The sequence below is a fragment of the Rhagoletis pomonella genome, unplaced genomic scaffold (genome assembly GCF_013731165.1).
Source record: "Rhagoletis pomonella isolate Grant_MI unplaced genomic scaffold, Rhpom_1.0 Rhpom_scaffold_00004, whole genome shotgun sequence".
NCBI lineage: Eukaryota > Metazoa > Arthropoda > Insecta > Diptera > Tephritidae > Rhagoletis > Rhagoletis pomonella.
The window spans coordinates 15,889,472-15,908,708 of NW_023458558.1; the positions used below are offsets into that span (position 1 = coordinate 15,889,472).

General features: G+C 33.2%; 1 protein-coding gene across 1 annotated transcript in view; it reads left to right on the forward strand.

The window, feature by feature from the left end:
• Positions 1-18,799, forward strand: part of LOC118737096 (putative thiamine transporter SLC35F3) — a 24,214-nt gene extending 5,415 nt beyond the window's left edge. The window contains exons 7-9 of the mRNA XM_036467376.1: positions 29-74; positions 538-607; positions 17,992-18,799. Coding sequence (XP_036323269.1) covers positions 29-74; positions 538-607; positions 17,992-18,405 — 530 coding nt within the window. The 3' untranslated portion in view covers positions 18,406-18,799. The remainder of the gene's footprint in view (positions 1-28; positions 75-537; positions 608-17,991) is intronic.
• The last annotated feature ends 438 nt before the right edge of the window (positions 18,800-19,237 follow it).

Genomic DNA, 19,237 nt, shown 5'->3' on the forward strand with positions numbered 1-19,237 from the left:
ATTCTAATTGCTGTTGGCTTTTTCCTAGTTATGTTCCCCGAAAACTGGCCGGACTACATCACACGCTTGCTAAGGTAAGGCCAAATTTTAACGTGAATGTATGTGAATTTATTTTATTTAAAAAAAAAACAAAATCCGTTCACTTGCGCTTGTGTTACATTGCTAATTTTTTGTCAAAGTTCGAAAAATAATATTTCTTTTTAATATTAATTCATTAAATTTTTCGATTGTGTTTTTTCATATTAAAGCTAAAAGCCAGTTAAAAAAAAAATAATAATAATAATTCACTTAAAATTTATTGCTAAACCCGTTAAATATGTATATTTTCAACTAGTTTAGTAGCAAAATGCTAAATTGTAAATTTAAAAAAATTTTGATTAACCCTTTATTAAAACTTACTAAATATTCCAAATATTTATTTATGTTAAATTTAAAAACTAAATAAAAATTATTCACTTTTTTTTTACAAACAAAAAATACGGAAATGGAAATTAACGCTTTTAATTTTCTCATATTTTTATGCCCAAAATATTTCAGAAAGAGTGGTCGTGCTATACTGCGTTACCAATGTTGTTGTGAATTAGCTGAAATTCATTATCCCCATGCGGTAGGCTAAAATAAATTTTAAGAATTCTTCCCACCATCGAATTAACTTTTTATGACCATGTGACAATGTGACTTTTTCTAGTGAAATATATATATATTTTTTTTTGCTTCGAAATTAGTCTTGCGCGCTTTAAATTTTTATATTAACAAAATTAACTCAAAAGTAGCGGATGAGTCAACTAACAAATAACGATATAAATAAATAAATTACTAATTTTTGAAGATTGTGAACACTTTATAAATCCCCATGCAAGGGTGTTGCACTACAAAAAGAAGCTACATACATATAAATAGGTACATGCGTACTTTCATTAGCGTTCATACTCACTAACGCCGCTTTGTTCAAATATTTTTCGATAAAGTAGCTACTAGTTGACATTTTGTGCCGCCAAAATGTTACTAGTACATTTTTTTGTATTTTTTTTTTTGGTTTTGGCAATTTGCGCAACATAGACTTTTTACTGAGTTCCTGAGAGGAACTGCATTTTGCGTTTCTTTTTACCAACTTTGGTTGCCTACCACCACTACTACTCTCTTCTGTTACTACTCATATATACTAATACTACAACTCTCTCCCCCACTTTTACTACTATCAAATGCTACTCCTTCTACCAGTTATACTCGAACATACCAACAATAATTCTCTGCATATTTACTAATAAATATTAACAATACGAGTGTTCCCTATGCAAAAAACTTGTACAACAATTGTTATCGAATCGTGTTCATTTGGAAAAAAAAAATATTAAAACTTGTAAGGGAGAGCACAATTTTGACCTTACACTTGGAGAGGAAGTTGCAAATTCGTGCTGGGAAAATTTTTGCCACCAAGAATTTGCAAGCAGGATTGTGGCACACGGTTGCATTTTTGGTAACAATGATTTGAATCAACCATTACGTTAAATTTAAAATGAACAATCTTGAATATACTAATAAAAAAAGTATGTAAATATTTGTTTATTCAATTAATTTACTTAATTCTAAACATTTGAAAGGTACTCGACTGAAAAGGTTGTATGCGTAATCGGAAATCCCACAGTGACTTCTACTAAGAAATTGAATCGTATGTTGAGGAAAGTCAGAAAAAGAAGAAATATACGTATAGGTCCTGCTTTGTTTTCCACTTGAAATAATTAAAAAAAAAGTGTATTCTCTGAATTTTGTTACTGGCTAATTTCTACTGGTTTTTGCATAGCGAACAGAACTAATTACTATATGCGTTCATAATTTTGAAGGTGGTCGGTCAAGTCATTGCATACCTCTTGTACTTGTGACACAACTTTTTACCTTTCGTTGACGATATTGAACGAATAACAGTCGCGTGCGGAAACAGCTGTGTAAATGATCATTGTAGCACAAAACGTCTTCGACTACTTTCAAAATTATGGGCACAACTATCTACTGATGTCGACATATGTATGTACACTTGTAACTCCAATACATCAATCAATGTTCCAGTGACCTCAAAAGTGCCCAAAGGTGCCTGCATGTACATAAACAAAATACACAAACGGGCACAACAACTGACTCATATACAATATGTATTGCCTCTTTTGGCGTCCTACCGTGCCGCTCAAATTTTCTTTTCTATTCGCCTTTCAGGCTTGTTGTGCATTTTCGTAAATAATAGTCAGTGTTTATGGATTGACAAACACCTGTTCGATACTAACACGAAACATGTATACATACTCCCAACATCATGCATAAATATTTCCACATTTAATCGATGTTGTGGCTAGTGAAAGTTTGTTTGTTTGCCTAGGCGCTACTAACACCCGAAAAGGAACATTTGTACATAAGTATATAAGCTTTTTGATGAGTGGATTAAATGATGTTGAAATATATACACACATACATACATACTGGCAGTGAAACACGTACCACAACTAGTACTATCTATACATAAAAATTCATGTTAGCATACATATGTACATCTGAATTCATACCCGCATATTAAATAATATTGGATATTATTACTGGTTAAGTTATCGAATAATTGGCTAAATTTATTGATTTATAATTTTTTTGCATATACTTCTAATTTCTGTAAAAGCTTTCTTTACAAAAAACAGAAGTGATAATATGCCAGTGATGTTAAGACAGTTTTGTACAGAAAAACAGACGTTGAGACGTTGAGTGAGGTGGGCAACTATGTCCTAAATAAAAATTAATTTTTATAAATCAAAGGTACGTAGTGAAATGTCAAGTGTAGCTAAGTTCTTCTCCACCTGGTCTTACCAATGCAGTGGAGGCCTTCCTCTTTATCTGTTGCCAGCATCGCGGCCCGCGCGTTGAATACTTTCAGAGCAGGAGCGTTTCTCTCCATTCGACCGACATGGCCAAGCCAGCAGAGCCGCTGAATTTTAATTCGCCGCACTATGTCCATGTCGTTGTAAAGTTCATACAGCTCATCGTTAAATCGTCTGCGTTGTTCGCCATCGCCAACGTGTAGGGGCCCGTAAATCTTTCGCAGAATATTTCTCTCGAAAACTCCAAGAGGCGCAACAGCACAGGCATCATGAGTGACTTATAGAGTGTGATCTTTGTACGACGAGAGAGGACCTTACTTCTCAACTGCCTACTCAGTCCAAAGTAGCGCTTGTTGGCAAGAGTAATTCTCCCAAATAAACGAAGTCGTCTACTTTCTCAAACTTGTAACTGCCAACAGTGACGTGTGTGCCAAGACGCGTACGTTCTGACTATTTGTGTGATGACAGGAGATACTTCGTTTTGTCCTCGTTCACCATCAGATCCATTGGCTTTGCTTTTCTTTCTAATCCCGAAAAGGCCGAACAGACGTAGCCCTGGTTTTTACCGATAATATCGATGTCGTCGGCATACGCCAGCAATTGTACGCTCTTGTAAAGTATTGTGCCTGAGCGGTTCAGTTCTGCGGGTCTTATTATCTTCTCCAACATCAGATTAAAAAAATCACACCTTGTCTGAAACTCCGTTTGGTGTCAAACAGCTCGGAGAGGTCCTTCCCAATTTTGAAAGCGCTGATGTTATTGCTCAACTTCATTTTACATAGTCGTATTAGTTTCGCGGGGATAACAAATTCAGATATCGCGGCTGACGAATGCGGCTTTGAAATCGACAAATAGGTGGTGTGGGTCGATCCCATTCGAGCGGGTCTTTTCCAAGATCAAGCGTATTGTGAATACCTGATCTAAGGTGAAATTTCCAGGCCTAAAGCCAAGGTCCAATTAGTTCGTTGACGGTGGGCTTCAGTCTTTCGCACAATACATTCGATAAGACCTTATAACCTATGCTTAGAGGGCTGATCTCGCGGTAGTTGGCGCGTATGGCGGCGTCGCCTTTGTTGTGCATTGGGCAGAGCACATTTAAAGACATGCCTTCCGTCTATCACAACATCGATTTGGTTTCTTGTTTTTCGATCTGGAGACAGCCATGTATGTATGTAGCTTGATGGATTTTTTTTGTATGCTTGAACTTAGTACTGCATATCACCATGTTTCGGGCCCCGGCGAAGGCGATAAGCCTCAGTCCGTTGTCGGATATAGTATTGTATTATTCGGGTACTATGTGCTGTTGGAAAAACTATAGTATGCAAAAAAATATTGAATTACCAAATTTCCCATTTTCCATGTCTTTTATATAGAAAAAACCAGTTTTCGTAGAAATTGTATCAAATTCTTGAAAATCATTATTTTTCGATCGGAAAACTTTGTTTCTCTTCAACTTTTGCTCTAATTTTTACATAAGCTTAATTTACGTTAAGTTTTTTAAAAAATTAATTGGCGGAATTCCTGGACAATTTTGTGTTTTTTCTTTTGTATATTGCTAATGTAAATTTACTGTAACTAATTGACTTTCAGTTATTTCTCCATTTTGGAATTCCTTTATTAGTCACCACATTCACTTTTCCCAAACTCACCAAATCACATCGAATTATTAAAACTAAGAGTTAACGCGTTCTTGTGCAAATGCTGATTCCAAAAGCAATTGCTTACATTATTATTTTAGTTAATTTTAAGCATAAGAGGCTGTTGTATCATGTTATTATGCATAAGCGCAAGCTTTAATAAATATTACAATACATATTTGGTAAGAAAGCAATGCCTACAAATTTGGTTGTTAACTGCACCAATTGCTTTGCGGCATTTTTTCAGAAGCACCGCCCAAAGTGTTGAAGAAACGCATGCAGCTGAATTCGATTTTGAAATTTCTTCTATAAACTATCCTATTTAGTACATGCATATGTAAATATTCTTACCATTAAAATTTAGTTATGCAATTACATAGTTATATTATATTACATATCTGAAAAAAAAAAAATTGTTTCTTGAATTATTCACTTTTAAAACTTGCCGTTCATAAGCTACATATAATAAAAATCAATTTCCGTAGACATTTCTGAGCATAAAAATACTTGGGGAAAATGTGTACAAACATATGTGTGTTTTAAATTGGAAAGGCATATGTACATACATTTTATATATGTAAATACCCTGCAAACCATTCTTTCAGAGTATTCTGCATTGTAAAGAAATTTTAAAGAATTCGTTAAGATTTAATTCGATTTTTTGCGGAATTTTCTAAAATGAAATAAATTACGCACACTTCCATTCTTTTACGAAATTTCGGAAGAAAATCTGTGAAGCAACGACAATAATGCTGCTATGTGAAGAATATCTTTCAGAATTTTTCCAGAATTTTCTTTATTTTTCATACAGAAATTTCTTTACGAGTTCGTGTCAACGACTTCATATAATTTTCTTTGAAAATTCGTAAAAAAATCGTTACAGAAATGAGATAATCCTAACGATATCCTTAAGATTTCGGGAACTTTGGTTTGCAGGGTATTGACAATTTTAAGGAATTTTTATATATTTTCATACTCTATGTAGGCAAGTGGAAAATGATAACACATTTTTTTTGTACATATGTAGTTATGTATGTATGTATGTTAGACTGTATCACTCCCCATACAAAAAAATCAGTACTGTATTTCCATTGGAATTATAAAATCTATTACATTTTAAGACGCCCACCGATTTGAAAATACCTCCAAAATTGGAGTTTCTTATAAATAAAAATAGTTTCTTAAAGATTTTTTTTTAAATCCCCTCAAATTATAAAACGGTTTAAGCTTAACAAATTAGCATAAAAATAGTTTTAAAGAATTTAAAAAAATTTTGAACGGAATCGTAATAATCACATTTGTGAAGCTGTTTTTTTTTACTTTTTTCAGAGATTGGTATAAGAAAAACTTAAATAACTGAACCTAAACTCTTCCGATTTAGGCTTGTGAGGTGTCATTGGAAAGGTATTTTGTCACCCTTTGTATTTCTTTGCTAATAAACCCATTCAAACGATGAAAGAGAAAGGTAGGATGAACGAACGTCATTCAAAGTTGAATTAAGATGTGTTGGCATTTGAAAAAAAGATAATAATTATACAAATTGAGATACGAATAACTTTTGCGGACAGAAATTAAAACATTGGGAAATACCTTTCACATAAGTCTAAATCAAAATAGTTTTGGTCCAGTTATTCAAGATTTTCGTAAATCAATCTTTGAAAAAAGTAGCATAAAAAATCTCATTATTACGATTGAAGATTTTTAAGTACTTTTATGCAGACTTTTTAAGCTTAATCTGTTTTGTCATCTTTGTCATCTGAGGGGATTTTTTTCAAAAAGTTCTTTAAGAAATTATTTTTATTCATGAAAAACTTCATATTTGGAGGTATTTTCAAATAGGTCCAGCTCACTTAAATCTTAACATTCTTCCGAACTATTTTGGTGGACGTCTTAAAATATAATAAATTTTGTAATCTCGGCGCAAAAACTGCAACTTTTTTTGGTGATACAGTCTAATGTATGTATGTATTTAATATGATATTTGAAAATATCTAGTAACTAGACATACATTTTTACGCAAGTACAATATCTAAAGTCCTCACGTTTAAATTTTTGTAAAATTAAGCCTTCATAGCAACAACTTATGGATGAGTAAAGCCATGTTAAGTGATACTCGAAAATTTAACTAAATCACGAATTATTGGAAAAAGTATTAAAGATGTATTCAAAACCATTAAGGCCGACAAATGGGGTCCAAAAAAATATTTTTGCAAATTTTTCCATTTTGAAACGTCTTTCAGATAATCACAACAAAATATGTGGCAGCACATTCAATAATGCCGGGAGAAATCGACCGTCGTGCAAGCAACATTAATTTTTATTAATTTGAATCGGCATCCTTACAATAAAATTAAGTATGCATATAAAGTCCATAAAATACACCAATACAAATTTGGTGCTTTTTCAAATTCAAAACTTGCCAATACCGCCTTTTGTTCGATGCTTCCTCTTTTTCTTGTCGAGTTCGTGTTGCTCTCTCATTCTGGTATTTGTTGACGTCACGCCCGGTTACTCTCAGCTCGATTGGCGCAATCTTGTATTCTATCATTCTTGACTTAGCCTTTTGTTCCCGTTCAGTTCTTTTTCAAAACGTTCCGGGTACTTTTGTTTGCATTTTTTTCTCTAAGAAATGTTCCCGAAAGTATTGCTCGCATTTTGCCCTATCTAGAAACGTTCCACAGGATTTTGTTCTCATATAATTCCATTGTGAACATTCTCGAAATTAAACTGCGGAACCTATTTGATCGAAGGCCACGGGCGGCCTTATCAATATTTGCACCGGGCGCCCAATGGTCTTGCTACGCCACTGAATACTTACAGGTCTATTCTGCGCTGGTAACATAAATTTTGTAAACGGTAATTAAAGTTTCTGTCAATTTTTAAACCTTTTTCGCATTCTGTGCGCTCTTGCCCCGTGAAATATGCAACACAAGAATTTCCACAAATCTCCATAGCTGAATTGCTGAATATTTTCACTGCATTTCCAACGTACCTAGAGTGGCGATGACAAGAAGTGGTAACATTTTTTGGTAATACAATTTTCCGGTCACAAAATCTTCGGTAACGTGCAGAATAGACCTGTTATTTGAACTATATAATACAGTGAAATAGAGTGTATTTTGGCAAAACTGCCCGTAAGGGTCGCGATAAAGATAATATTAACCATAGACAACACTTTAAAGAAATAAAATTTTTAATACATACATATGTATATGTATATTAGGACGGGACGATTTTTTATGTTTTTGGACTATGCACATATAGCATAGGAGGATTCTACGTGTAATTCTAAGCAAATTTTCCGAAGAAACCATGGGTCTAAAATCAATTTGGAGTTTGCCAAATTGCGAAAATGTGAAAATTTTCACTGTTGCGCGTTCTGGTGAAATTTTTAAGAAAAAAGAGAAGTGCAGAAACGGATTCCTCATAAAAACGACCTTTATAGCATGTATGCATGCATTTATGCAAAATTTTAGCACTTATTTACCACACTACAGCAAAATGCTCTGAAAACTATTTTCGCAATTTGACCCCTGGTGGTTTCGGCAAATTTACTTAGAATTAGACGTAAAACTCTTCTGTGCTACACGCGTATAGTCGAAAAAATCTTCCATACAAATTGACCCGCCCTAATGTATATAATTCTGGCTAAGATTTGTTAATAGGTACTAATCAAAATTTTTCTCTATAAGGAATTATATAAAAAAAAAATATTATTGAAATTTACTGTTTAGACCATTATTAAACTTGAATGTTATCATCAGTACACCTAAGTCCTTCCTTCTGGTTTTGATTCTGCAGAAATGAGTTACATTTCAAATACCGCTTTCAATTGCCCATTGCACATAGGCTTTTATTCTTTGCATCTTAAAGAAAATAACCTTTTTTTCAAATTTATTAACTAATTAATTATTACAAACATTATTAAATTAATTTCATATTAAAAAATGTGCATGTAACATATAATTTTCTTTGAGTTAATGGCAATAATTATTTTATATGTAAAAAACACATTTTCGCCTAATAAAATAAACCAAATTAAATTTAAATAATTAAAATCCTACTCTAAAGCTATTTTACAAATTTTTAGTTCGATTAAAATTTTGTTTGTGTTTTAAACTATCTATATTCGTGTACTCCTCTCATTATCTCGTATAAAAACAGTATCGATATTTCCATTGTATTTGCAGAAATATCATCTTGTTGGGTCACAATGCGAGGTGAGTTTGGTTTGTAATGCTTTCATTTTCACTTTTCTATTTACGGAAAAATGACTTAATTTTAACATATATGTATACATAAAAACGAACAAACAAAAATACATTTAAACCAGGAAATTTTTTCGCAACATATGTACATATGAATATGTTAGTACAGTTAAATTAAAAAAAAAGGGATATTATGCGTGGTAGTAAGTTTTTTTTTTAAATATTACTGTAAGGCTAGTCGTAAAATATTATTATTTAAAGAAAAATTAAAAAAATTACAATAACGGTTCTTCTAGCGCCGCACAGTGGGGCAAATATGTATGTGGTGTGAAAACTTCAGTTTGTATGTAAGGTGCCAGGCGACTTGATATTCGAAATTATTTTTCTTCTATTATCATCCTTGGAGATTCTAGATTCAATGTACAAAATTTCAAAAATATCGGCACAGCTGTTCTCGAGTTTTTCGAACAGAAAAAAAAAACTGGTTTCAAAATATATATTAGTAAAGATAATAAATTATGTAAATACATTTCTTTATTAAATATGTCCTATGGAAAAATGTCTACGAATAATTCTTTAAATAATTGCAGACATTTGAAATTAATGTCAAGTATTTGTTTTCTTTCATTTTTCAATAAATAAAAAACTACAGCTTTTTAAAAAAGTCGCCACGGATAGATTAACCTGAAACTTATTTGTCTTTTATTAGAAAAAAAAATAAACTGGAATCGGTAACATCTTCTTGTTATTGGACCTTAGCTACTACTGGCACGTGAATACTAAAATAACTATTTCGTTGAGTTAGAAAAAACATTGGCCATTCTAAAATTTTCCCAACATCCTGAGACCCACCAATAAAGTTCTACATTCCCTCTGGACCATATAGCCTAACAGTATTCAAAAATAATAGTTCTTCCTGCAAGAAATCGGCTAATTGATTTTTAATTTTACTGTACTGCATACGTACATATGTATGTATGTATAAATATTTAATTTTTGTTAAGTTATGAATTTTCCAAAACTTCTAGGAGGGACGATACATTTGTGTATATCATTAGCTCTCAAAAATTGTTTTCAAAATTTTTATCTTTGAATTATTATACTCGTATTCGGTTCATTTACTGGTTATGGTATTCTTTCACACAATTGGTTGCATTCTTTCTCATTTAATTTGCAACTCTTGTTAATTTTTTATTTTTTATTTTTTTTTGTATGTATTCTAAATCGATTCTATTTAAATTTGATTTTTCCTCTTAAAAGAAAATGTGAGAGTGTCATTGTTGTTATTGTACTTTTTGCGTAAAATTTGATATTTAACTGCCTATGAAAAAAATACTCAAGTACCTACCTATATATTATACGAACACATACACCATAAATATTGTAATACCGTAAACATTGCAAAACGTTTTTGATATGTTTTTTGCCTTACCTAATTGATATTGTAATGATACTGAACGAGTTCAATGTTTTTTGATTGTGTGTTTTTTCTCTATTTTTTGCATTTGACTAAATCAATCATATTCTACAATAAAAAAATAAATAAAAATTTACTACATATTGCGGATCAGCAGATATACAAACTATTATCCTGGTACAAATCTTTATATGTTTTCCTGAGCCTATCACCTCTCTAATATAAATATTTAAAAGTTGTTTATTAAACAAACCATTTGTATTCAAATTATTTAAGCCTAATTATTTGTAAGTTTAGCTTAGTTCACTGACAACAGCCACTGTCAGATAACACTTTTGCTTTATATTTTAGATTTCACATATTCTTAAATGATCGATAAACAAAATCAAAACAGATTCTCTAGAAATTTGCACAAAAAATTTATGATCGCAAAATAGTTAAGAATTAATGTGAACCTCTATTGCGGTGCTACATTTTGAATTAAAAAAAGTGTTATTATTTAAAAGCATATTGGTCTGTCTTCTATGTAAGTGTCCTAATTATAATTTTATGGATGGATTACACTTAAACTGCGGATGTGTAGATGATGGGTAAAGAGCGAAATACACCACACAAGCGGCTTGTCAAACATTCTTCAAACCTACTTTTCCCATTTCGCCATACACCATGCAAACATGACTCGTTCAAGCAAAGAATTTTAGTTTTCTTCCAGTTCGCAATGCTAAATATTATGGTTTTCTTTCATTTTCCTCTCTTACGTCCTTACTCGGTGAAAATTTCGTTGCGAATGAGGCGATTTTGCTATACACAACGCAAGCGGTTTGATCAAACATCAACATGGCGGCCAGAAAATCAAAAAATTTTGATTTTTGCTCAAATTTCCCTCAAGCGGTTTGTCAAACCTTCAAACACCCCCATACACAGCACAAATGGCTTGAAGCAAAGGGAAATTTCGCTTGGTTTGTCAAACCGCTTGTGTGGTGTATTTCGCTCTTTAAGGAAAAACGTTGGTCAGGGAGAGGTGGTTTTCTATTTATAGTTGCTAAGCAGAGTGAAAAGGAGTTGCGGTGTAAGCAAAACAAATTCTGCTCTTTGGGGGTTTACCACCACCACCAAATATTTCTACCAAACGTTCGATGAGGTTTTTGATTCCACCTGCTTTCAGAGAATATACATACAATGGCTGGAAGCAACAAACTCAAGTAATTCCAAATTCCTATGGAAACACAGGTTTCCAATGGTCGTATCTAACGGGAGGAATTTAAAGCGAGACCCTCTCATAATAGGGCAGTGTCAACTAGTAGAACAACGAAAAAATCAGTTTTAAATTCATGTTGGACAGCAGAATATCTCAAATCAGAATAAAAGAAAATCTCCATTAGAGCTACCTTAAATTTAATTTGCCATATCTAGTCTGTTTTTTCCAAAGAGTTGTGCATAACAGTTTGACATGATTTTTGAAAATGATCCATCTCTGGGTAGATGCTCAGAATAGAAATTAGATGCGCTGAAGTATACCCAAAAGAATAATGCATGTTCTGGATGAAGAGGCAACATTGCCCCTCACCAAATTCAATAATTTCCACCCCCATGGTACAAACGGTGCTCTCGGATTTAGTTCGAGGTCCCTGGCCTGATCTCCTTTGTTTTGTAAATAACCGATATTTGTGTTGTTGTTTTCAAGAGTTAGGAGTAGAAGATTCGTCGGTCCCCCACCCGTCTATGAAGAAAATTCACATTCGAAAATGTTGGGCAATAAAAAAATTAAATGCCTTCCCACAATTTTTCGCCCCCCTCAATTTGGCACCCCTCTCGCCCGCCCTAATGCCGCACACACACACACACATTACTTCTTGCTTTCAAATTTTGTTCACCGCTACAGTGTGACCAGATGATCACAAAAACCGCAGCTAAATTGATTTTGAAAAAAGTTATTAGAAGTGAAAAAGGACATTCAAATATAGAATAACTTCCCACGAACTCGGCAAGTTAAGCGATATTTTTTTTCTTAAATAAATTTTTAAATTCTTATCAAATCGCAAAATAGCTTCTATCAAACTAATAACGGCTGCACCTCGAAGTACTGCCTTATAAAAATCTTGCAACTAATTTTGTCAAAGCAATGCCTTTAATACTGGTATTTAATAAGTCAGTCTCATCTCAAGTCACCTAAGTTGAGACTATAATGCCGGTATTCAGTGACCAGTCTCTAGTAACGAATATAGACTTTGCGCGGTGAAAATCGACTTTTGTATTAAGTGAGCTGTCTCGCGACGTCTCTAATCTAAAAAAATTCACTAATTTTTCGGCTGGCTCTAAGCTGGTCACTAAAAGAAAAATTTAGAGAACAGATAATTGTTTTCAAGTTTACTCTGAAAAACGCGAAAATGAAGCAAGGAAATATTTGTTTAACAATTTGCCTAATTAGGAAATAAGTCTATACCTACCTTTTACGTTAAAATCAGAAATTAACATGAAATAATTTCTACCGACCGTACTGGATCGAGCCTTTCGGATATGCATAAATACATATGTATGTACAGTGGTGGCCACATAATTAGAGGCAATATTTCTTTTTAACTTTGGGCATTTATTTTTTCTATATGTATTTAAAATTTACGACCGAAACCGTGCAACTCAAAATTTCAAATCTTGCACAAAATATATGTATAAAAGTTCGTCAAATTAAAAAAAAAAAATAAATAAAAGTGGCCTTCAGAATTTCAAACAATTTTATCAGAATTTTTAGAAAAAAATTGGGTATACAATTCTGTATCACATTTCATTTTAGTAGAAATAATATTCAAAGTTTTTGAAAATTGTTTTGCCGACGTTGTTACGCATTTTCTGCCATACAAAATACGGGTATGTTGGACAATTTTAGCACAACTTGTAATAAATCGAATGGGCTGTAGAACTGCATACCCGAATTTTTCTCAAGAAATGCGGATTAAAAAGTTTGAAACTTTGATCATCACTTTTTAAAATTCGGTGATTTTTTATAAGATTTAAATCTTTGAATTACTTGGGTTTCTTTGTGGCCAAAGTTATATTTTTGTTAAAACAAACTAAAATAAATAAAGAAAAACTGTTAAAACTTATAAAAAAGTAGTGTCCCTAATTATGTGGCCACCACTGTACACAGAAAAGATCAAATAACGTTGTTTATAAGTATATATGCATGTATGTATGAAGGGTCTAATATGCAATATTTTATGATTTTTTATTGCCTTTTAAAATACTCCTCATACGTACCAAAAAGCGTGAAATATAAAGAATTTGTAGTTATTCGCGATATAGCGTTTCGGGAAACTTAATTCTTTACATCAATATCCCGTCAGAATTGGATATTAATATGGTCAAATAAGCTATCTAAAACTTGTCACAGTAACCATTATAACTGTAACTTCTTTATATTCTCCGTTCTTTCTAACTAATTATGTACATTCATATAGTCGCATGCATGATAAGCAAACAAATACATCGAGCTGATTTATGATTTCCGAGTTGTGAGCTTAAAAAGCTCGCTGACGAATCACTCCTGCAGGAACACTCGCGAAGCTTGATTTTATTCTTCAATGACACTCTAACCCATATGTTTTCCTTCGTTATTTTGACAATTAGGTTCCATTATGAGATTTTATTAAATTTTGCAATTCCACTGAGTTCTTTTTTTGTAGCTGACCGTTATACTATGTGTTTGCCTTAGACACGCATTAAATTATTTGTTCTATCTATGGACTATGTTGAATTAAAAACACATAGGTTTTGATTAATAAAAAAATAAACATACATACATAGCATATCAAAGACATATGTATGTATGCCACACAACTATCGCTTCTACTTAAATTTTAATCTTTCACTTTCCTTTTCAAAATTCTTTTCTCAACTAAATTTTTTATCGTATAAAATAACTAACAAAACTTTTGTCGATAAATTGGTTAACTAACTACAAATGCTTACTAAAACGTTATGAATTAAAAAACAAAAAAAAAAAAATTATTAAAAAATCTCGTAATCACACCACGTAACTACAGCCGCCCGGCGTTTTGTAGAAGAGATGTTGTGGTCGCATCACCCACCACAAGATAGGCGGTGACACACACGGCCACGCTCCTCACAATCATGCGTCAATTCTTAAAAGGCAAATAATGTCAGAACACAAATGTCAAATGAGCGCACAGCACAATTGCACAGAATTCACCATTCGTAAACGTAAGAAGTTCATCTCACTGTACGTAAGAAATTATGTAAATAAACACAAAAACAAAAAATGGCTTAATTAAAAGCCATAACTGTTGTAAACGTAAACGCGCAAGCAAACGTAAATCGTAAACGTAACTGTAATGTAGCCGCTGCCCGCTGCTTTGGTAAGTACCCAAGTGCTATATACACCTACTACTTACTGTACAGCATTTAAGCTGCCAATCGTCGCTTAAGCATCGTCAAAGTGATCGAAGAATGTACTTAAAAAGTTCATACGAATCGTTCATCGTTAAAGCATCGAATAGCTTACTTAGAGCTCTTCTGAAGAGAATATGTAGCAGAATTACAAATTTTTGTTTTTAATTTCAGAGCAGAATTTTAACATATGGATTAAAAAAAAAAACTAAAAACTAAATCTGATTTCCTGCTAGGAATGGCAACGCTGCGAATATGAATTTCTTTATAACCACTATCTTATTAAGTTCTTCTTTTAATTTTTTGCTTAATAGGTACATATTGTATTTGCATTGCGAAATAAGTATATTTTTATCTACTTCGTAATCCACAGATACCACCAAATACACGCGTACGATTGTAGATTAAATCAAAAATACTATGCGGTCAATTTTAATGCCTTTGCCGAGTGAAACTCCCAAAATGTGTCTGAATGTATAAAATATTAAAAAAAAAAAAAACAAAACGCCACATGAAACACTATATCGACCAAAACACCAATCACAACACGTTACTACAACAAAACAACGTTTTCGGGACGCACTCGAATCATGCTTAAAAAGCGCTTAATTCTCATGCCAAGTACTTACCACCACTCTGGTTGCTCGTGTCTCTCGAATTGGCCGCTTCTTCTCCTTATATTTTCACTCACTTATCGTTTGTTTGTTAATACGTACGTACTATGTAAATAGAAGGTAAAGAACTGTTAAATCACTTTCGAACTTCTGTACGCTTGCTAGCCCACCACCGCTTTTCTAGTGCTAACGCTTTTTGCTGCATAAAAAATAAAAATAAAAACTTTATATATAATTAATTTTTATGAATTCGAACATAAACAAAGAGCATGTAAAAATTGTAAGCATACCAAAAACTACCGTTAAATTCACACCTTTGTACTTTTGATAAATATTTTTGAACTTTTTTCACACTCATGCTTGAAATACAATACCGGCGAACGGCAAACTTCGCCGAATTGGGCGATGCTGTCGTTCACCGTTCGCCCAACTATTTCGCCTACTTAAACAGAATTAGAGCGGTAGCGAAAACAGCTGATCCCATTTGGTCGCCTTTATAATTTGGGTGACCATATTTAGAAAAAACTAAACCATATTTAGAAATGAGGAAATGATAACAAATATAAATGTAAAACAAAGAAAGATTATTATAAATAATTTGTTTCAAGCCAGATTTAACGAATCCACAACTATATTTTTCAAACAACAAAAAAAAAATCGTGTTTAGGTTGTTTTCTTTTTAAACTTTGAAAGCACAAAACAAATACGGCCACCTTTGGCACGCACAGCTGTCATCGCCCAGCAGAGCGATAGAAATAAATCTATCGCCATGAAACGCCGCCAAGCGAACTTCGCATTTCGCTTTGGCTGTGTTCAATTTCATATGCTTGCGGGTGTTCTAATTTTGACAGCGCGAATTTCGCTGTGGTGAGTTCGCCGTTCGCCGGCATTGTATTTCAGCTATTAGCCGTTGTATTGTAATCTCACCTCTCGGTAAACTTCGTAGCTTTTTGGCGCTTTAACGTAATAGCCTTAATCGTATTTCATATTTCGTAACTGCGTAATGCATTTTTGGCTTACGCAACACCTTCCTATTTATATCTCAATTTATAAAGTCTAAAGTCTGTCTCTGTCTCTATTTCACTCTATGCCTATCTGTCCATGCTTTACGAAGAACTTTTCTTATTCCATTGATTATTCTTTTATTTATATTTTATTAAAACTTTATACATTCTACTTATAACTTCGATCCACATCAGTAAATCAGTAAAAATTCTACTTATTAGAAGCATATCACAATTATTATCTATTTTGTGTAAAAACCATACATACGGAGGCTAATATAGAATATTCAAAACCAAATATGTAGCTAAATCGAAGAGAAATCACTTGCATCGTATAAGAGTGTAGCGGCAAAAAACAATTTAGAAAATATTTACGTATGTATGTATGTACCTGTGGAAATTGATCGGGCATCGAATTAAATTTCTAATATACCAGGGGCTAGATTCTGTAAGTGTGAGAAAGTGTAGTGTACACCGAGTGCAAAACTCCAAAAACCAAAAACTCACCGAATAAAATTCTGTATTTTTCGAAAGAGAAGTGTACATAATTTTGACTGCTAAAACTTATTCTCATACTTGCTGAATCGCAAAATGAAGAATGTACACAATTTCCAGTGTACACTTGAAAACTCCCAGTTACAGAATGTACCTATGTATATGTATTACCAACTAAAATTACAGAAGAATTATTCTCAACAGGGGTCTTCACACCCATTTCGGTCGTTTTGGTAAACTAGCAACTGTGCCCGTGCTTTTCAGCTGATTCGTAGCTTTTTTCCTAAAAAAAAAAGAATTTCAAGAGAAAATTTATGAATTTTACTTACGGCTTACGCATTACGTCTTTCGGCAGCGGGTGAATTTAAAATCGAATTAATGTCGAACAGCTGTTTACAAATTACCGAATAGCAGAATAATTATCAAGCTTTCCACCAATAATTAAATAATTTTGCACAAACAAAGTATATAGGGAAAATTACGGAACATCGAGTCCCGGAGTATGCCGACTGTTTCACACTAAACCAGCAGAACCAAATGTGTATACGTATAGAAAGTTTGAGTGTATTTGTTAGTGCGCTGCACCAGAACTCCTACTTTAATGCGGGGTTGAAGTTGAAAAAAATTTTTTGAGAAAAACATCCATCTCTCGACCGCCTCTCTTGCCTACAAACAGAATTGTTCTGGTGGTCCACAATATTTTATACCGAAAGCGTTCGGGTTTTAAAACGTCATATTTTTCTGAAGATAGGTTTGCTTATGTACGGAATTTTTCTTATAACACGGCCTTATAGTTGAGATAGATGGATCTGATTTACCTTCTAACTTCAGTTCAGATAGAATTTTTGGTACAGAGAGCATTGATGGGCATATGTTTTTTTATTCTTCTACCAATCCACTCGGTAGTGATTTTTGGTCGACCCTGTGAATAATTGCTAAGAAGGCGGCCCAATTTCTTATATGCAGGTTTTGACGACTTTAAAGATATCTCTCGGTATTTTATAAGAAACAAATCGGTATTATAATGTGAGTGGATGGGGCAGTTGTTACCTTTCTACTGCCACGGGTCCCCTTCGGGGCCTCTTCATTACTATTAACGATACTTATAAATATTACTCGGATAAATCTCGCTAGAAGTACTAAATATTTAGTTGAAATCGTTGCGTTATTCGTTACCCATCAATTTCTGCAGGACTTTCATTATATCTATACCAGCATATGTATGTATCAACTCAAGTAGATATCTCACTATTTTTTCCGCTTTTCTATACCAAGAGACTAACATAATTTCTTTTATTTTCCCCAAAATACACAACCCAAACAATCTTTGTTGAAATATATGCCTAAAACATAACAGATGGGGTCGAGGTCCTCGCCACGGATCGTTAACCGGTCAGCATCCCACCATTATAGACTATCGGACGGGATACATAAGGTCCCATCTTCGGTCACCATCTGGCCGTGTGAGATGACTGACATGTCGCCTACTGGATTTCTACTCAATAATCAGCATCAACATCAACATCAAACACATCAACAATACGGCGGCTATTCCACATCGTCGGGACTGCACTCGAGCAGTCATAGTCACAGCAGCAGTTCAACGACACGTGCACCACCAATTGGTAGTGGCGGCGGTGGTGTCGGCGGTCGTTTGTTTCCCTACTTTGGTGGTGAACACGAGCGTGAGCGTAAAAAATCCGAAACGTCGTTTTTCAATTTGGGCTTTCGGCGTAAATCGACAGTAGTTTATTATGCTTCCACTGATTAAAGGAGGATTAGCTGCATAAGAGTGTGACACACTGCGGTTAGGAGAGCAAGTGAATGATTCGAATTTCAGACTGTAGCGAGTGGTGCGAGAGAGCAAGGTATTAGTAGTTTTTCGTGGAAATTAGTAGGTACTTGATGTTCGATGAATGTTGATAATTGTGCAAGGAAACGAAAATTAAAAAAAAACGAAAAAGAATTTATATTCCGTAATTGTGGTTTGAATTTATGCAATTAATATTATTAGATATGCAAAATTAGTTATTAAATGTACTAAATATATGTTGAACGATTCGAAATACATACCAATTACGTAATGTGCGAAAGTACTTAAAATTCTTGAAAGATATCAATAACTTATTTGAAATATGAGCCGTAGTAAATTATTGTAACGGCCCAAAAAAAAAACATACTCCATGAAAATATTGTCGTTAATATTCAATATATATACACCACCTTTAAGGTTGAATCCGAGAAAAAACGATTTGCACGGTAATTAAAAGTTTACAAAATTGATTCTGCTCAATTAAAAATCTCGGAAGAGGACACAAAAAATATTAATAATTAAGTAAGTACTCAAATTATGAACGACCACAGTAATGTCTCAATTGTATTTATTTAGCGATTTTAATTAAATTAAAAAATATGTGTATGTACATATATACTTACGTATAAGTGTTAAACGATTTAATAAAAAAATTAAAAGTTATGTAAATTCTCTGTGCTAAAAATGTCTTTAGATTAACAAAAGATACTTTTCTTAACTGTTCATTGAAATGTGTAAAGAAATTCCGATTTCGCTACGTAAGCATGCTGAAGCAGAAATTAATATACAC